This window comes from Hemibagrus wyckioides, linkage group LG06 (genome assembly GCF_019097595.1).
Source record: "Hemibagrus wyckioides isolate EC202008001 linkage group LG06, SWU_Hwy_1.0, whole genome shotgun sequence".
Classification (NCBI taxonomy): domain Eukaryota; kingdom Metazoa; phylum Chordata; class Actinopteri; order Siluriformes; family Bagridae; genus Hemibagrus; species Hemibagrus wyckioides.
In genome coordinates, this window is record NC_080715.1 from 46,013,261 (window position 1) to 46,034,471 (window position 21,211).

At 40.8% G+C, this 21,211-nt stretch overlaps 1 protein-coding gene across 1 annotated transcript; it reads right to left on the reverse strand.

Moving 5' to 3' along the window:
• Positions 1 to 612: 612 nt before the first annotated feature.
• Positions 613 to 10,862, reverse strand: LOC131353901 (uncharacterized). Its single transcript, XM_058390983.1, has 5 exons — positions 10,787 to 10,862; positions 10,246 to 10,551; positions 6,133 to 6,285; positions 870 to 1,196; positions 613 to 758 (listed from the first exon to the last, which is right to left on the reverse strand). The coding sequence occupies exons 1-5, from the start codon at positions 10,860 to 10,862 to the stop codon at positions 613 to 615; spliced, it is 1,008 nt and encodes a 335-aa protein (XP_058246966.1).
• Positions 10,863 to 21,211: the final 10,349 nt, after the last annotated feature.

Below are 21,211 nucleotides of genomic sequence, written 5' to 3' on the forward strand. Positions count from 1 at the left end.
AAAAATCTGCATATACTCATTATGCTCATCCCCCTAGATATATCAACGGGTCTGAAGTAGATCATGTCTCCAGCTTTAAGTTCCTGGGCTACTACATCTCTGAGGATCTGTCTTGGCATCAGAACAGAACTCTGGTTAGGAAGGCGTAACCGTGTCTTTACTTCCTGAGAAGACTAAACAAAAAAGTTCACCTATCCCCCAAGATCCTGACCAGTTTTTACCGTTGCATCATTGACAGCATCTTGACGAACTCTATCACAGTGTGGTATGGCAGCTCCACAGTGTGTGAAAGGAAATCACTGCAAAGGGTGGTGAAAACCGACCAACGCATCATCAGCACCCAACTACCTGTCATTGAGTCTCTTCACCACAGTAGATGTCTGAGCAGAGCACACAAAATCATCAAGGTCTCCTCCCACCCGAGTCACAATCAGTTCAACCTCCTTCCATCCAGGAAGAGATACAGGACCATCCACACCAGAACCAGCAGGTTCAGGGCCAGTTTTTCCTCACAACCATAAATCTACTGAACTCTACACTGCACCACTAGGACTCTCATGTCTCACTAACACTTCTGCTCCACTCTGTACATTCTGATAGATCTTCTCTTCATTATAATAAAAATATAATGTAGAGTTTGTTGTTTATCTTGATCCAGTGTTGTTGAGGATGATGAAGGTGGAGAGTTTGTTGTTTTACTTGGAGGCTGTTCTGATGGAGGTCTTCTGTCGAGTGTGTTGAAGTTTCTCTTCTTCCTACTGAAAAGACAAAAACGTACTTAATTTAATAGCAGTTTTTAATCACTGTTAGTAATATGACACATGACACTGGAGTAAAGCATGTTCACAGTCATTAATGAAAAAATGTACCTTTAACATTTAGTCTGAAATCTTTTCTCTCTGCCTGTACAGAACATCTGTAGTTTCCCTGGTCCTCTTCAGTCAGGTCTGATAGGAGTAGAGAGAGGTTTCCTGGAGAGTTTTTACTGACCAGTTTGACTCTGTTTCTGTGATGTCCAGTCTGTTCAGGGTAAATTTCCTGATAATGATTGCTATTAGATTCTGTTGGTATTGAAAACTCCCATTTTAGAGACTTTGGTTTGTTCTGTAGGTCAGTGCAGACACAGGGCAGAACTACAGACTCTCCTGTGAACACAGTCATGTCCTCTACCTCTGCCTTCTTCACCAGCTCACAGCCTGTAAACACAACATTTACAGTTAATAATAGAAATACTGCAATTATTAATATTCCCTGCTTGGAAATCACAACATTTTCTGATAGAAACCAGAAGAGATTTTTAAAGGACCTGTTTAAATTCTCTAAATGAATCTAATATCAGGACTCTGATACCCAATACTGAAGCATTACTGACTTATTTTTATTTTAATAACTGTAAAATCTTTAATAAACTTTAATATTTGTTTTATTCCAGCTGATGATGCTCCTACAAATGGAAACAATTCCTCCAGTTAAAATACTTCACCTTCATTCCATTTTCTCTCTCACAGGTATACCATGTAATATTATCTCTTTTACAGCTTGTGTGTGAAGCAGTGTCGTGTAGATCCTTTATTATTATTATTATTTTATAATAATCTATATTTTACTGCACCTCTTATTTCATTCCTCATTTATACTGGCACTACTGTATTTATTATTCTTTGTTTATTGTTTATTTTTTACAGCCTCTCTTCTCTTCTCTTCTTGTTCTCTCATCTCTCATTCTCTCATCTGTCTTGCTGCTTGTATCTTGTCTACTTCATGCTCTTGGTGACTTTTCTATCTTATTTCTTTGAGGGTGGAATCATCAGAGATTATCTCAGAGACTGGACTTGAGTAAAACGGTCAATCACCATACTAGTATTTCTAGTGCTGAGAATTCCTTTATCTATTGACAGAACAGCTGAATGATGGTGTCTGTTCTGGTCCATTGTTCACCTAAGTCATGTCTGTATTTTAACTTAAATACTGCATTAGTGGAATAATAGAAAGTCATGATGTTCAGACTGTAATGTCTTACTGCTTTAACACTTTATATTTTATTTACATCTATCTTTAGGATTATTTCATTTAAGGCTTTTGTACGTCTTAGATAGCGCTCAAGGGGTGTAAGGTATTTTAGTCACGTGGTGTGTGAGTGTGTATAGGTGTGTGTTTTAGTCACGTGGTGTGTGTGAGTGTGTATAGGTGTGTGTTTTAGTCACGTGGTGTGTGAGTGTGTATAGGTGTGTGTTTTAGTCACGTGGTGTGTGTGAGTGTGTATAGGTGTGTGTTTTAGTCACGTGGTGTGTGAGTGTGTATAGGTGTGTGTTTTAGTCATGTGGTGTGTGTGTGTGTATAGGTGTGTGTTTTAGTCACGTGGTGTGTGAGTGTGTATAGGTGTGTGTTTTAGTCACGTGGTGTGTGTGTGTATAGGTGTGTGTTTTAGTCACGTGGTGTGTGTGTGTATAGGTGTGTGTTTTAGTCATGTGGTGTGTGTGTGTATAGGTGTGTGTTTTAGTCATGTGGTGTGTGAGTGTGTATAGGTGTGTGTTTTAGTCACGTGGTGTGTGTGTGTATAGGTGTGTGTTTTAGTCACGTGGTGTGTGTGTGTATAGGTGTGTGTTTTAGTCATGTGGTGTGTGTGTGTATAGGTGTGTGTTTTAGTCATGTGGTGTGTGTGTGTGTATAGGTGTGTGTTTTAGTCACGTGGTGTGTGTGTGTGTATAGGTGTGTGTTTTAGTCACGTGGTGTGTGTGTGTATAGGTGTGTGTTTTAGTCATGTGGTGTGTGTGTGTGTATAGGTGTGTGTTTTAGTCATGTGGTGTGTGTGTGTGTATAGGTGTGTGTTTTAGTCACGTGGTGTGTGTGTGTATAGGTGTGTGTTTTAGTCACGTGGTGTGTGTGTGTATAGGTGTGTGTTTTAGTCATGTGGTGTGTGTGTGTGTATAGGTGTGTGTTTTAGTCACGTGGTGTGTGAGTGTGTATAGGTGTGTGTTTTAGTCACGTGGTGTGTGTGTATAGGTGTGTGTTTTAGTCACGTGGTGTGTGAGTGTGTATAGGTGTGTGTTTTAGTCACGTGGTGTGTGAGTGTGTATAGGTGTGTGTTTTAGTCACGTGGTGTGTGAGTGTGTATAGGTGTGTGTTTTAGTCACGTGGTGTGTGAGTGTGTATAGGTGTGTGTTTTAGTCACGTGGTGTGTGAGTGTGTATAGGTGTGTGTTTTAGTCACGTGGTGTGTGAGTGTGTATAGGTGTGTGTTTTAGTCACGTGGTGTGTGAGTGTGTATAGGTGTGTGTTTTAGTCACGTGGTGTGTGAGTGTGTATAGGTGTGTGTTTTAGTCACGTGGTGTGTGAGTGTGTATAGGTGTGTGTTTTAGTCACGTGGTGTGTGAGTGTGTATAGGTGTGTGTTTTAGTCACGTGGTGTGTGTGTGTGTATAGGTGTGTGTTTTAGTCACGTGGTGTGTGTGTGTGTATAGGTGTGTGTTTTAGTCACGTGGTGTGTGTGAGTGTGTATAGGTGTGTGTTTTAGTCACGTGGTGTGTGTGTGTGTGTATAGGTGTGTGTTTTAGTCACGTGGTGTGTGAGTGTGTATAGGTGTGTGTTTTAGTCACGTGGTGTGTGTGAGTGTGTATAGGTGTGTGTTTTAGTCACGTGGTGTGTGAGTGTGTATAGGTGTGTGTTTTAGTCATGTGGTGTGTGTGTGTGTATAGGTGTGTGTTTTAGTCACGTGGTGTGTGAGTGTGTATAGGTGTGTGTTTTAGTCACGTGGTGTGTGTGTGTATAGGTGTGTGTTTTAGTCACGTGGTGTGTGTGTGTATAGGTGTGTGTTTTAGTCATGTGGTGTGTGTGTGTATAGGTGTGTGTTTTAGTCATGTGGTGTGTGTGTGTATAGGTGTGTGTTTTAGTCACGTGGTGTGTGAGTGTGTATAGGTGTGTGTTTTAGTCACGTGGTGTGTGAGTGTGTATAGGTGTGTGTTTTAGTCACGTGGTGTGTGAGTGTGTATAGGTGTGTGTTTTAGTCACGTGGTGTGTGAGTGTGTATAGGTGTGTGTTTTAGTCACGTGGTGTGTGAGTGTGTATAGGTGTGTGTTTTAGTCACGTGGTGTGTGAGTGTGTATAGGTGTGTGTTTTAGTCACGTGGTGTGTGAGTGTGTATAGGTGTGTGTTTTAGTCACGTGGTGTGTGAGTGTGTATAGGTGTGTGTTTTAGTCACGTGGTGTGTGAGTGTGTATAGGTGTGTGTTTTAGTCACGTGGTGTGTGAGTGTGTATAGGTGTGTGTTTTAGTCACGTGGTGTGTGTGTGTGTATAGGTGTGTGTTTTAGTCACGTGGTGTGTGTGTGTGTATAGGTGTGTGTTTTAGTCACGTGGTGTGTGTGAGTGTGTATAGGTGTGTGTTTTAGTCACGTGGTGTGTGTGTGTGTGTATAGGTGTGTGTTTTAGTCACGTGGTGTGTGAGTGTGTATAGGTGTGTGTTTTAGTCACGTGGTGTGTGTGAGTGTGTATAGGTGTGTGTTTTAGTCACGTGGTGTGTGAGTGTGTATAGGTGTGTGTTTTAGTCATGTGGTGTGTGTGTGTGTATAGGTGTGTGTTTTAGTCACGTGGTGTGTGAGTGTGTATAGGTGTGTGTTTTAGTCACGTGGTGTGTGTGTGTATAGGTGTGTGTTTTAGTCACGTGGTGTGTGTGTGTATAGGTGTGTGTTTTAGTCATGTGGTGTGTGTGTGTATAGGTGTGTGTTTTAGTCATGTGGTGTGTGTGTGTGTATAGGTGTGTGTTTTAGTCACGTGGTGTGTGTGTGTATAGGTGTGTGTTTTAGTCATGTGGTGTGTGTGTGTGTATAGGTGTGTGTTTTAGTCATGTGGTGTGTGTGTGTGTATAGGTGTGTGTTTTAGTCACGTGGTGTGTGTGTGTATAGGTGTGTGTTTTAGTCACGTGGTGTGTGTGTGTATAGGTGTGTGTTTTAGTCATGTGGTGTGTGTGTGTGTATAGGTGTGTGTTTTAGTCACGTGGTGTGTGAGTGTGTATAGGTGTGTGTTTTAGTCACGTGGTGTGTGTGTATAGGTGTGTGTTTTAGTCACATGGTGTGTGAGTGTGTATAGGTGTGTGTTTTAGTCACGTGGTGTGTGAGTGTGTATAGGTGTGTGTTTTAGTCACGTGGTGTGTGTGTGTGTATAGGTGTGTGTTTTAGTCACGTGGTGTGTGAGTGTGTATAGGTGTGTGTTTTAGTCACGTGGTGTGTGAGTGTGTATAGGTGTGTGTTTTAGTCACGTGGTGTGTGTGTGTGTATAGGTGTGTGTTTTAGTCACGTGGTGTGTGTGTGTGTATAGGTGTGTGTTTTAGTCACGTGGTGTGTGTGAGTGTGTATAGGTGTGTGTTTTAGTCACGTGGTGTGTGTGTGTGTGTATAGGTGTGTGTTTTAGTCACGTGGTGTGTGAGTGTGTATAGGTGTGTGTTTTAGTCACGTGGTGTGTGTGTGTGTATAGGTGTGTGTTTTAGTCACGTGGTGTGTGAGTGTGTATAGGTGTGTGTTTTAGTCACGTGGTGTGTGTGTGTATAGGTGTGTGTTTTAGTCACGTGGTGTGTGAGTGTGTATAGGTGTGTGTTTTAGTCACGTGGTGTGTGTGTGTGTGTGTATAGGTGTGTGTTTTAGTCACGTGGTGTGTGAGTGTGTATAGGTGTGTGTTTTAGTCACGTGGTGTGTGTGTGTGTATAGGTGTGTGTTTTAGTCACGTGGTGTGTGAGTGTGTATAGGTGTGTGTTTTAGTCACGTGGTGTGTGAGTGTGTATAGGTGTGTGTTTTAGTCACGTGGTGTGTGAGTGTGTATAGGTGTGTGTTTTAGTCACGTGGTGTGTGAGTGTGTATAGGTGTGTGTTTTAGTCACGTGTATGACATTAAAGTATGATTAGCCCTAGCGACTGACATTTAACCGTTTACACTCAACTCAGTGACACGTGCGTGTGTGTGTGTTTGTGTGTGTGTGTTTGTGTGTGTGTGTGTTTGTGTGTGTGTGTGTGTGTGTGTGTGTTTGTGTGTGCCTTTGTAGTTGAAGCATATCCCACAAACAGAATGCTAAAACCTGTGTAATAATAAATAAATGTAAGAACAGAGATGTTTTTTTCACTTCTGATTAAAAATGAAAGCTATGTCACCCAGAGGGAGTCTGCTGTGAGTTTGTTGTTTATCTTGTTCCAGTGTTGTTGAGGATGATGAAGGTGGAGAGTTTGTTGTTTTACTTGGAGGCTGTTCTGATGGAGGTCTTCTGTCTGTTTTCCCCGAGTGTGTTGAAGTTTCTCTTCTTCCTACTGAAAAGACAAAACATATTAAATCTAAAGTCTGTTTTTAATCACTGTTAGTAATATGACACATGACACTCATGCTCAGTCATTAATGAAACAATGTCTGTAATACCTTCTTTAAAATAAAAGGTAACACAGAGGCATGTTAATGAAGATAAATGACACCTACATAAACAAAAACTTGAACATACATGAGTATTTATAAAGTGCTATAAGTGTAATCTGAGGTAAAGTCTGCATTTCTCAATGTTAATGTCAAGCTGATAAAAGAATTAATACAGATATCAGATATAAATTTCTGTATATTATTTCTCTGACTGTACATTAAAATGAGACTGATTTTAATTTAACATCATATAAATTCTATGAATCAGATATAAATATAAAAATAGATTAAACAACATGACACTGACACCTTTTGAAGCTGTTATTAATGTTTATGTAGCCTTATGTCAGCTGTAATGAAGGTGTGTTCTGAAGGCTGTGCTCTCTGGTGATGATAATCAGACAGAAATCACATGACACAAAGGTGGTTCTGTGTTGTTACCCTGCTCCTGCTCTGACCTGCTCACCAAATAGGAGTCATTATAATGTGTCACACTGTGACTTATAGAATAAAACCCTCAGTTATGGTAAATTTAGTAGACAGTTTTGTTACATATGTGACTATAATTCATTTGGAAATCAGGTCAGCTTATACACTGAATATAAACTTTTATTGTGTATTAAAATGCTTTATCTTTAACATTAATCCTGATGTCTCTGAATTCCCAGAATCCAGTGCTGCACCTGTAGTCTCCCTGATCCTCTTCTCTCAGGTCAGATATGAACAGAGACAGATTACCAGGAGAAATGTTATTAAACAGCTGAAGTCTGCCACTGTAGTGTTCATCATTTAACACGTCAGTCAGAGATCCTGTTCTGAAGGTCATCCAGGTGAATGTCTGAGGTTTGGTGTTCAGGTCAGAGCAGGAGCAGGGTAACAGAACTGAACCTCCTTGGTGTCCATTAAACACCTGATAATTATCACCAGAGAGATCACAGCCTACAGAAACAAACATACAAAAACTCAGAATCTACTGAATACTATATGAAGTACAAAGATCAGGACTGAAGCATGGACCCTGGAGCTGTGAGGAGATGATGATACCCACTGCATGGTGAAAAGTCCATGTGAAATATAAGCTGTAGACACAGAGTTTTTTTGGAAGTTGAGTTTAACTGAGAAAAGTATTCATGATATTTGAAAGCTGAGGTTATTCAATCCTTTTTGTATCAAAGCAGTGAAAAGCCACCCTTGCCACCCTAAAATTCACCCTACCACCCTTGCTGGACCCCTTGCAGTTTGCGTATCGTCCTAACCGTTCCACGGAAGACACCATCACCACAACCCTCCATCTGGCCCTCACACACCTGGACTGCAAAGACTCCTACGTTCGAATGCTGTTCATAGATTTCAGTTCAGCATTCAACACAATCATCCCTCAGCAGCTGATTAAGAAGCTGAGTCTCCTGGGCCTGAACACCTCTCTCTGCAACTGGATCCTGGATTTCCTGACTGGGAGACCTCAGTCAGTCCGGATCGGGAGCAGTATCTACAGCACCACCACACTGAGCACTGGAGCACCTCAGGGCTGTGTGCTCAGTCCATTGCTGTTCACTCTGCTGACTCACGACTGTGCTGCAATGCACAGCTCCAACCACATCGTCAAGTTCGCTGATGACACGACCGTGGTGGGTCTCATCAGCAAGAACGATGAGTCAGCATACAGAGAGGAGGTGCAACATCTAACAGCCTGGTGCAGAGCCAACAACCTCTCCCTGAACGTCGACAAGACCAAAGAGATGGTTGTTGACTTCAGGAGAGCACAGTGTGACCATTCTCCGCTGTCCATCGATGGCTCCTCTGTGGAGATCGTCAAGAGCATCAAATTCCTTGGTGTCCATCTGGTGGAGAACTTCACCTGGTCACTCAACACCAGCTCCATCACCAAGAAAGCCCAGCAGCGCCTCTACTTCCAGAGGAGGCTGAGGAAAGCCCATCTCCCTTCCCCCATCCTGACTGTGTTCTACAGAGGGACCATCGAGAGTGTCCTGAGCAGCTGCATCACTGCCTGGTTTGGGAACTGCACCGTCTCGGATCGCAAGACCCTTCAGCGGATAGTGAGGACAGCTGAGAAGATCATCGGAGTCTCCCTCCCCTCTATCACGGACATTTACACCGCACGCTGCATCCGCAAAGCTAACAGCATTGTGGCTGACCCCACACACCCCTCACACACACTCTTCACCCTCCTGCCATCTGGAAAGAGGTACCGGAGCATTCGGGCCCTCACAACCAGACTGTGTAACAGTTTCTTTCCTCAAGCCATTAGGCTCCTCAACACCCGGGACTGAACTGTTCTACACTCTCACACACACTCTCACTCAGGACTGAACTGTTCTACACTCTCTCTCACACACACACACTCTCACTCAGGACTGAACTGTTCTACACTCTCACACACACTCTCACTCAGGACTGAACTGTTCTACACTCTCTCACACACACACACTCTCTCACTCAGGACTGAACTGTATATTAACTCTCTGTCTCTCTCACACACCGATACACACACTCTCTCTTGACTGTGTGGACACACACACACACACACATAATTTATACTGTTCATTACTTACTGCACTACCTCTACCTGTCTTCCGCGGCTATAATTGTATTTATGTTTATTCTATTTGCACTACCTCAACCGCTGCTGTGTATTTTTGCACAATATTTTTGCACAATACTTTTTTTTACATCATTTCACTTTATCTATTTTATTTCACTTACATTCCAGTACACGTTCTTTTATTTCTTTTCAGCGCTAAGTGTCCTGTGTTCTTTTGTGTTGTCTTTATTGTATTTATTGTCTTTTTGTACTGTCTTGTCTATGCTCTGTTTGCACCTAGCTGCACACTGTGCACTTTACGTGGCTAAGACAAACTTCTGTCCTAGCTCTGTGGTGTTGTTTGTTGTTTTGTATTGAACTTGTTGTTGTATGTTTATGTAGCACCAGGTCCTGGAGAAACGTTGTTTCATTTCACTATGTACTGCGCCAGCTGTATGTGGTTGAAATGACAATAAAAGCTTCTTGAATCTTGAATCTTGAATCTTGAAAAGTGATACACAGTTCAGTTCACATAGACCTCTGTTGTGTTCACTGTGTGAAAAGATTTGAAAAAGTGAACACAGTGTTGATAAATGGATGTAACCAAAATAAAATGTAAATAAGGCACAATGTAGGAAGTGAAGCTGGAGGTCACTGAACCTTCACTGATAAATAAAGTTAAAACATTACTTAAGGAACTTCTTCATAGGGCTACATGACACCTAAATAAACCTTTCATAATAACTGACATGAACCTAAATCAATATTTATAAAGACATGGATTTAAAAAGTCTTCCTAATGTATCAGCTGATGTACAGACTGTGTTTATCAATGTTAATGTTAAACTGGTATAAACACCTAGTCTAGTGTCTTATGGAGATTTTCTTTGACTGTAAATTAGAGTTTGGTTTTAATGTTTCATGTCATATTAAATTTTATTCTGATGTATCAGATATTAATATAAAAACTGACTTAACAAGCTCAGAGTGACATCTAATGAAGGCTTTATTACTGTTTATGTAGTCATATGTCAGCTGACATGAAGGGATTATACAGGTGTCATGTAGTTCTATAAACACTACAGTGTTATCAGAATTAATCATAGATTAGACTGAGAAATATCACAAATCCAATCCAATTATTACTGTTTATAAGTTGAAAATAACGTCACTCTACGACTCCTAGATCAATTTCTCTTAAGTTATAGTAAATGGAGTAAACATTTTTGTTACATACAGTATGTAATTATAATTCTTTTTTAAACCTTAACAAGGATGATTTTACATCTAAGATCAAGTTTGTATTAAAATGCTTTACCTTTAACATTAATCTTCATGTCTCTGTATTCCTTCTCAGTGCTGCACCTGTAGTCTGCCCCATCTTCTTCTCTCAGGTCAGATATGAACAGAGACAGATTACCAGGAGAAATGTTATTAAACAGCTGAAGTCTGCCACGGTAGTGTTCATCATTTAACACGTCAGTCGAAGGTCCTGTTCTGTAGGTCCTCCAGGTGAATGTCTGAGGTTTGGTGTTCAGGTCAGAGCAGGAGCAGGGTAACAGAACTGAACCTCCTTGGTGTTGTGTGATTTCTACCAGGTCATTATCACCAGAGAGATCACAGCCTACAGAAACAAACATACAAAAACTCAGAATCTACTGAATACTATATGAAGTACAAAGAAAATATTTATGCTTCAGTAGAATTAATTCCAAAATCATGAAATGTTTGTTTTACTACTATTGACTAAATAAGAATTATTAGTTATAATGATTATAATATTATTTTTTAAAACTTATATATTATAAGGAAAATACATCATGATAATTTAAAAATATTTTCTCTATTTAAAATTGTACCATATTCTAATGTTGGTATAATCAGTAAAGGCTTGTCAATATAAAGCTCACAGCGAGAGCGGTGAGAAAAAATCATGATCGTGTCTGTTTTACTATTAATGACTAAATAAGAATTATTACTTCATGAGAAAAATACATTTTGTGATAATTTGAGAATATTTTCTTTATTTAGAATTGTACTGTATTCTAATGTTGGTATAATTAATAAAGGTGCATCTTTAAAGCTCACAGCTGATTCTGAGAAAAAAAAACAAGTCATGGTGTTGAAGGAATTGTCCAGTTTGTCATTAAGAGGTTTATTTAAACACACAGGGTCAGTAGTGGAACATCATCAGCTGGACTCAAAACCTGATTCTCTTGTTTCTCAGCCCAGTTCCTAACTACTGTGTGTGTTACACTATCCTGTGATCATGTGTGTATTTGTTCCACTTGTAGTTAGACAGCTGTGTTTTGACTCAATGTTACAACTACATCTGAAAATAAAGACAATTTGGAGAGAATAAAACTACACAAAGTGCAGATTTCTTTAAACTGATCAGTTTTCAATTTTACAATTACTCTTTACACAGTTGGTTTCACGCAGTTGTACAGTTCAGTACATCAGTTCACCTCACATCCATAATGCACTATAACCATCAATACACTTCACACACTCCTCAATACCAGAACATGAGTAAAATCTCTCTCAACAACATGAAGCTGGAAATACTGGAAATACATCCTGCATTGTATTTCTCTCTCATGTACTCACAGAGGAAACCAGGGGCATGAGAAGAACAAACACAGAAACTCCACACAGATGGGAACCTGATCTCAGGACTGAAGCAGGGACCCTGGAGCTGTGAGGAGACGACGCTACACACTGCATCACCACACTGCTCATAGATCCACACATTTACACTTTTGTAGAGATGGGAATGAAGAGAAAAATAGAACACATGGATAAGGATAAAGTAGAAATCAGCCAGATATTTTTTTTTTATAAATTTATTTATATTTTATAATATAATTTATAGATTTTTACTGAATTTATTTCACGGAATTGTGTCAGTTTTGAAAATGTGAACACAGTGTTGATAAATGCTTGTAACTAATGCTAAAAATATGATGTAATGCAGGAAGTGCATTAGATACAATCGATACAAGTCCTTTTCTTCTTCCAACAATATCCAACTTAATATCTCACACAGCTCTCCATACATCTTCTCCTTAGCCTTCACAACATCTCTTCACCTTATGATGCATCTCCTTGTGCTCCTGTCCACTTTCTTCATCACTTCGCCTATCCCAGTTCTTTTTTGCCAGCCTCTTTCTCCTTATACTTTCCTGTACTTCCTCATTCCACCACCAAGTCTCTTTGTCTTCTTTCCTTTGTCCAATTGTCACACCTAGTACGTACCTAGCTGTCTCCCTCACCACTTCTGCAGTACCTGACCAACTGTCCAGTATCCCTTCATCCCAGCATCTGTCCCATCTCCTCTCTGAATTTCACACAACAGTCTTCTTCCTTTAGCTTCCACCACCTGATCTGAGATTCAGTCTTTGTTCTCTTCCTCATCCTCACTGCTAAAATCATCCTACAGACTACCATCCTGTGCTGTCTAGTTACACTCTCCCCTGCCAACACCTTACAGTCTCTAATCTCTTTCAGGTTGTATCTCCTGCATAGAACATAGTCCACCTGTGTAGATTTTTACTGAGTTTATTTTATTGCATTGTGTCAGTTTTTAAAATACCAGTGTTGATAAATGCATGTAACTAATTTTTATGCAAAATAAAAACTCTAAATATGATGTAATGTAGGAAGTGAAGCTGGTGGTCAGAGCGACAGCAGTGACAGAGAGACAACAGTGACAGAGAGACAGCAGTGACAGAGAGACAGCAGAAAAAGGTGTGAAATTCACACACATCTATTTACAGCTAAGACCAGAGTGAAGAAGTGATGTACAAGTTACAGGAAATAACTTTTCTACTATGCTTTATATGAGTTATTATAGATACATTCAATAAGACAGAGATTGAGATAATGACAGAGACATTATCAAGCATCAGCCAGGTCACTGTGTACAGAGCCAACTAATGTAGAGGACGTTAGGATTGACCGCAGGTGGACCAGTGATTCCCCTCCCCCCATGCACCAGAGACTTTTTAACAAGGACACTGACAAGTATTCACAGTTTATAAAACCACAGACACATGAACAACTAGCATTCTCATAGTTCTGCAGAGCCAATGTGAGACACCCAGCATGTCAGAGTGACCACAGGACTGTGGTCAGGGCAACCTGGGGGCTGATGGGAGAATGACAACTTCCTCTTTCTCTAACAGGGTATTAAACTTTTCCCCCCTTTTTTCCCTTTATCAAAGAATGCTTCACAAAAGATATAAAATGACACGTAGACTCAAAATATTATTTCTGATATTATCCATCAGCACACAGACACTTTATTGCCAAAAGTTTTGGGACATCTGCCTTTACATGCAAATGAATTTTAATGCCACCCCTTTCTTCATCCAGAGGGTGTAATGGGTGTTTATGGAATTTTTGACCATTCCTCTAGAAGTGCATTTGTGAGGTCAGGCACTGATGCTGGATGAGAAGGCAAGGCACACAGTCTTCACTCTAATTCATCCCAAACGTGTTCTATCAGAGGATAGTTGAGGTCAGAACTCTGTGCAGGCCAGTCATGTTCCTCCACACCAAACTCGCTCATCCATGTCTTTATGGACGTTGCTTTGTGGACTGGTGTACAGTCATGTTGGAACAGGAAGGGGTCATCCCCAAACTGTTCCCACAAAGATGGAAACATGAAATTGTCTAAAATGTCTTGCTATGCTGAAGCATTATGAGTTCCTTTCACTGGAACTGATGAGCCAAGCCCAACCCCTGAAAAACACCCCCACACCATAACCCAACCCTCCACCAAACTTTACATTTGGCACAATGCCATCAGGCAAGTACCGTTCTCCTGGCAACCGCCAAACCCAGACTCATCCATCGGATTGCCAGACAGGAAAGTGTGATTGGTCACTTCAGAGAACACATTTCCACTGCTTTAAAGTCCAGTGGCGGTGTGCTTTACACCACTGCATCTGACACTTTGCACTGCACTTGGTGATATAAGGCTTGGACGCAGCTGTTCTGTGATTTTACGTGGCCTACCACTTGATGGCTAAGTTGCTGTTGTTCCCAACTGCTTCCACAAACATCATTTGAGTTCACTCTAGAATCTACTGTAACATACATTTCTCTTTGAATAATCATTTACATATCCCAGCTCTCACCACCAAATGGTGATCAAATCAGATGCTGATGAGGAACTGTGAACTAGCTGACAGTTGGGGGACCAACTCTGGGGATCTTTCTCCCATCCAGTGCTTTGTTTAAGAGTATCACCTCTAGGGTTTTGTATTGTCACACCTCCAAGTCCTGCCCACTCAAGGCCTTTAAAACTACAACATATGTTCCTTTTCACTGGACTTGAGGACTACAGTACCACCGCAGTGTGTTCTGATCTCCAATAAAACATTTCTGCTGAACACTACTTCTGAGTCCCCTGAGTCTGCTTCGGTGAATTCACAACACAATTGACTGTGGAATATTTAGTAATGAGGAAATTTCACTAATGGACTTATTGCACAGGTGGCAACCTGTCAGGTACCATGCTTGAATTCACAGAGCTCTTGAGAGCAACCAAATTTTTCACAAATATTTGTAGAAGCAGTCTGCATGCCTAGGTGCTTGATTTTATAAAGCTGTGGCCATGGAAGTGATTCAAACACCTGAATGATTTGGAGGGGTGACCCAAAACTTTTGGCATTATAGTGTATTATACATACAATTACTCCAGTTAAAATACTTCATCTTTCATAAAAACAATAAAATGGTTGTTAACATATGCTTTTATGGCATGTACCTTAGCTAAATAAAGTTAATACATTACTTAAGTTACATGTTCATACAGTTTCATAACAACTGACATAAACCTAAATAAATATTATATGATTAATAAATAAATATATAGGATTATATTAGTTGTTAATATGTTAATGTTTATGTTAACTGATTTCACTGGAACACTGACACATACAGAACAAACACAGAAACTCCACACAGATGGGAACCTGATCTCAGGACTGAAGCAGGGACCCTGGAGCTGTGAGGAGACGACGCTACACACTGCATCACCACACTGCTCATAGATCCACACATTTACACTTTTGTAGAGATGGGAATGAAGTGAAAAATAGAACACATGGATAAGGATAAAGGAGAAATCAGCTATTTTTTTTGCTATAATTTTATTTATATTTTATAATTTAATTTAAAGATTTTTATTGAATTTATTTTACTGAATTGTGTCAGTTTTGAAAATGTGAAATGTGTTGATAAAAGCAATTAACTAATGTTAAAAAATAAAAACCCTAAATATGATGTAATGTAGGAAGTGGAGTTGGTGGTCAGAGAGACAGCATTGAGAGAGAGACAGCAGTGAGAGAGAGACAGCAGGAAAAGGTGTGAAATTCACACACATATATTTACAGCTAAGATCAGAGTGAAGAAGTGATGTACAAGTTACAGGAAATAACTTTTCTACTATGCTTTATATGAGTTATTATAGATACATTCAATAAGACAGAGATTGTGAGAGATGTAATTCAGTAAATGTGTAAAAACATACACTGTAAGTATTATAGGGATGTAAAATAATCTGACTGTAGAATCCTCCTTATTCATTAGCCCACCTCTCTTCATCAGTACATTTTACACTGAAGTTAATCAGGAAGAAAAAATCCACATGATCAAAGCTGAACAGGTCTAAATAAGGACATTATAACACAAGGCAGGATGTGTACGTTTCGGCACACACACACACAGACACACACACACACACCAGTCCCTCAGTGTGAAACACACACACACTCTGACACACTGCCTGAGTGTCTGTCTTTATATACTCTGCTTTTCAGGAAACCACAAAAACCACTTTGTAATTTCTCTTTTTTGAAAACATATTTCATCACTCTTTCCATACATAAATACACTGTAAAGTAAGAATGCTTTAAAAATAAAGTGTTAATGGTTATGCAAAATGTAAAATGAGCAAAAAGAATAAAATAAAATCAAATCAATGCTTGTTGTGTCTACCCTTTTCCTTCAAATCAGCATCTTGCACATTTTGTACACTTAAAAGAACTCAGGGATTTTGAAGGATCAGATGTACACTACTCATAAAAAGTTGAGGATGTTTGTCTTTTGGGTGAAATTTATGGAAAATGTAAAAAGTTCACGCTACAGTGATATTATATCATGAAAGTAGGGCATTTAAGTAGAAGCATGCAATAATGATTTCCTCATCTCAAACAATTTATAGAAACAAAATCCAACAACAGTGGTGGGTATACCACAACAAAAAATGTCAATGTCTCAATAATTTGTCATGTGCCCTTGACCATCAATTACAGCTTGACAACGACGTCTCATGCTGTTCACGAGTCGACTTATTGTCTGCTGAGGCATGGCATTCCACTCTTCTTGAAGGGTGGCCCTCAGGTCATTGAGGTTCTGGGGTGCAGGGTTATGAGCCTCTACACGGCGACTCAGCTGATCCCATAGGTTTTCTATGGGATTCAGGTCTGGAGAGAGTGCAGGCCACTCCATTTGAGGTAGCCCAGCCTCCAGCAGCTGTTCCCTAATGATGTGACCTCGATGAGCTGGAGCATTGTCGTCCATGAAGATGAAATTAGGTCTGTGTTGTTCATGCAGAGGCTCAATGACTGGATTAATGATGTAATTCAGGTAGTATTGGCTTGTCACTGTACCATTCACAAGATGTAGGGCAGTTCTGTATTGAGTGGACACACCTGCCCACACTGTAACACCACCACAACAGTGGCTGATGCATAGCCCTCTCCTTGACGTCTCCAACATCGTTGGCGGCCATCATTTCTACTCAACGTGAATCGACTTTCATCAGAGAACAGCACTGAGGCCCATTGGTCCCTCGTCCAGCCTAAATGCTCCCTGGCCCATGCAGGTCGTCTAGCACGCAGACCACGCTGATGTAAATGGTTTCAAATGGTCTGATGTGACACTTGGGTGCCTCTCACCTCCCTTAAATGTGCCTGGAGTTGAGTGGCATTCATCATCCGGTTCTGCAGGGCACTGTTCACAATGAAGTGGTCATCAACGTGGAATGTGGCCAAAGGATGTCCACTTCTATGCCTTTCTGTGACTCTTCCAGTCTCTCTATATCTCTGTCGCAACCTGCTGATGACACTCTGTGACACTCTAAGCTCAGTGGCCACTTCCCTCTGAGAACATCCTGTTTGAAGCGAGGTACTGTTGATCAATTGTTAGGTGTGGTCTTGGTCTCATGATGTCAAAATGTAAACAGCATGATGAAGAGGACTGTTTAAATACCAATTCTAATTGAACCAGAAAATTTATTGGTCGATTCATGGATCAAACACCAGTTGTGAATTTTGCCGTTAAGAACCTTGTTAGAGAACAGCAAGTTATGCAAAAAGTACTGAAACACTGAACAGTTGGACATGTGCATTCAAAAGTGTAGAGAAGGTCAAATTAAGTTCACCTGTAAAGGTTATAGGGCATTTTAGGTGCATCCTGAAATTTCACCCGAAAGACGAATATTCTTAACTTTTTGTGAGTAGTGAGTAGTGTGTTTCCTGAGACTCCTGAGACTTACAGGAAGAAATAAAGACACGTTTACCAAGTGTGAGCTGAGGAGCTGTAGCTCTTGTGGGGTGTTCCCGGTCTGCAGTGGTCAGTATCTATCAAAAGTGGTCCAAAGAAGGAACAGTGGTGGACCGGTGACAGGGTCATGGGTGGAAATAGCTCACTGGTGTACATGTGGAGCGAAAGCTGGCCCATGTGGTCCGATACAACAGATGAGCTACTGTTGCTCAAATTGCTGAAGAAGTTTATGCTGGTTCTGATAGAAAGGTGTCAGAATACACAGTGCATCACAGTCAGGGTACCTGCAGACCAGTGAGAGTGAGCCATGCTGACCCCTGTGCACCACCGAAAGCACCAACAGTGTGCATGTGAGCGTCAGAACTGGACCACGGAGCAATGGAAGAAGCTGGTCTACATCACGTGGATGGCCGGGTGCGTGTGCATTGCTTACATAGGGAACACACCAGGTTGTACTATGGGAAGAAGGCATGTTGGTGAAGGCAGTGTCATGCTATGTGCAATGTTCTGCTGGAAAACCTTGTGTCCTGCCATCCATGTGGATGTTACTTTGACATGCACCACCTACCTAAGCATTGTTGCAGACCATGTACACCCTTTCATGGAAACAGTATTCCCTGATGGCTGTGGCCTCTTTCAGCAGGATAATGCACCATGCCACAAACCAAAAATGGATCAGGAATGGTTTGATGAGTACAACAATGAGTTTGAGGTGTTGACTTGGTCTCCAAATTCCCCAGATCGCAATCCAATCGAGCATCTGTGGGATGTTCTGGACAAACAAGTCAGATCCCTGAAGGCCTCACCTCGTAACTTACAGGACTTAAAGGATCTGCTGCTAACATCTTGGTGCCAGATACCACAGCACACCTTCAGGGATCTAGTGGAGTCCATGCCTCAACAGGTCAGGGCTGTTTTGGCAGCAAAAAAAGGGGACCAACACAATATTAGGCAGGTGGTCATAATGTTATGCCTGATCGGTGTATGATTACATTGCTATGGCTTAGCGACATCTCGTGTCATAACGCTGCTACTACAGCTGGTCTACAGATAATTACTCCTGATTGATAGAGGTTGTTTTTCAAAATAAAAAATCCTGCAGACTGTAATAGTTAATAAAATTGAATAAAATAAAAAAATTCAAGGTTCTACCTTTTTCAAAAGATTTCTATCTAATTCTACATTTCAGAGGTCTGAACTGGTTCCTAAAAGACCTTCTGTACTAATAAACTGAACACTAAGAGAGTCTGATGTAATGCATGAGGTACAACCACAGGACTGGTTCACATCAGCGGTCCTGCACTGTGTCTGTTCTCAGCACTTGTTCTCACAGTGAAGCAGGTTGTACAATTCATCAGCATGAAGATAACTTCACACAATAATATCAGCTATACAGACATTATCAAGCATCAGCCAGGTCACTGTGTACAGAGACAACTAATGTAGAGGACGTTAGGATTGACCGCAGGTGGACCAGTGATTCCCCTCCCCCCATGCACCAGAGACTTTTTAACAAGGACACTGACAAGTATTCACAGTTTATAAAACCACAGACACATGAACAACTAGCATTCTCATAGTTCTGCAGAGCCAATGTGAGCCCCCCAGCATGTCAGAGTGACCACAGGACTGGGGTCAGGGCAACGTGGGGGCTGAGGGGAGAATGACAACGTCCTCTTTCTCACAGCTTCAGTTAACCAACATTGTACCATGCAGAAGGAATACTGGGTAAAACTCGACACTCAACAAGACCACTGTCACAAACCCTTTAACTAACTATAAGTGTGTTAATGTGTATTTTAACTGATTTCACTGGACCACCGACACATACAGAACAAACACAGAAACTCCACACAGATGGGAACCTGATCTCAGGACTGAAGCAGGGACCCTGGAGCTGTGAGGAGACGACGCTACACACTGCATCACCACACTGCTCATAGATCCACACATTTACACTTTTGTAGAGATGGGAATGAAGTGAAAAATAGAACACATGGATAAGGATAAAGTAGAAATCAGCCAGGTATTTTTTTTTTATAAATTTATTTATATTTTATAATATAATTTATAGATTTTTACTGAATTTATTTCACGGAATTGTGTCAGTTTTGAAAATGTGAACACAGTGTTGATAAATGCTTGTAACTAATGCTAAAAATATGATGTAATGCAGGAAGTGCATTAGATACAATCGATACAAGTCCTTTTCTTCTTCCAACAATATCCAACTTAATATCTCACACAGCTCTCCATACATCTTCTCCTTAGCCTTCACAACATCTCTTCACCTTATGATGCATCTCCTTGTACTCCTGTCTACTCTCTTCATCACTTCGCCTATCCCAGTTCTTTTTTGCCAGCCTCTTTCTCCTTATACTTTCCTGTACTTCCTCATTCCACTACCAACTCTCTTTGTCTTCTTTCCTTTGTCCAGATGTCACACCTAGTACCTACCGAGGTGTCTCCCTCACCACTTCTGCAGTACCTGACCAACTGTCCAGTATCCCTTCATCCCAGCACCTGTCCCATCTCCTCTCTGAATTTCACACAACAGTCTTCTTCCTTTAGCTTCCACCACCTGATCTGAGATTCAGTCTTTGTTCTCTTCCTCATCCTCACTGCTAAAATCATCCTACAGACTACCATCCTGTGCTGTCTAGTTACACTCTCCCCTGCCAACACCTTACAGTCTCTAATCTCTTTCAGGTTGTATCTCCTGCATAGAACATAGTCCACCTGTGTAGATTTTTACTGAGTTTATTTTATTGCATCGTGTCAGTTTTTAAAATACCAGTCTTGATAAATGCATGTAACTAATTTTTATGCAAAATAAAAACTCTAAATATGATGTAATGTAGGAAGTGAAGTTGGTGGTCAGAGCGACAGCAGTGACAGAGAGACAACAGTGACAGAGAGACAGCAGTGACAGAGAGACAGCAGTGAGAGAGAGACAGCAGTGACAGAGAGACAGCAGGAAAAGGTGTGAAATTCACACACATCTATTTACAGCTAAGACCAGAGTGAAGAAGTGATGTACAAGTTACAGGAAATAACTTTTCTACTATGCTTTATATGAGTTATTATAGATACATTCAATAAGACAGAGATTGAGATAATGACAGAGACATTATCAAGCATCAGCCAGGTCACTGTGTACAGAGCCAACTAATGTAGAGGACGTTAGGATTGACCGCAGGTGGACCAGTGATTCCCCTCCCCCCATGCACCAGAGACTTTTTAACAAGGACACTGACAAGTATTCACAGTTTATAAAACCACAGTCACATGAACAACTAGCATTCTCATAGTTCTGCAGAGCCAATGTGAGACACCCAGCATGTCAGAGTGACCACAGGACTGTGGTCAGGGCAACGTGGGGGCTGATGGGAGAATGACAACTTCCTCTTTCTCTAACAGGGTATTAAACTTTTCCCCCCTTTTTTCCCTTTATCAAAGAATGCTTCACAAAAGATATAAAATGACACGTAGACTCAAAATATTATTTCTGATATTATCCATCAGCACACAGACACTTCATTGCCAAAAGTTTTGGGACATCTGCCTTTACATGCAAATGAATTTTAATGCCACCCCTTTCTTCATCCAGAGGGTGTAATGGGTGTTTATGGGAATTTTTGACCATTCCTCTAGAAGTGCATTTGTGAGGTCAGGCACTGATGCTGGATGAGAAGGCAAGGCACACA

Bases quoted from the DNA above. Each gene is read 5' to 3' on its own strand.
- LOC131353901 (XM_058390983.1), bottom strand. From the start codon at position 10,862: ATGATTTTTTCTCACCGCTCTCGCTGTGAGCTTTATATTGACAAGCCT. The intron at 6,286-10,245 runs GTAAAGCATTTT...TTGTCTTTTCAG, and splicing joins CATGAAGATTAATGTTAAAG to TAGGAAGAAGAGAAACTTCA. The intron at 759-869 runs GTACATTTTTTC...TTGTCTTTTCAG, and splicing joins TTTCAGACTAAATGTTAAAG to TAGGAAGAAGAGAAACTTCA.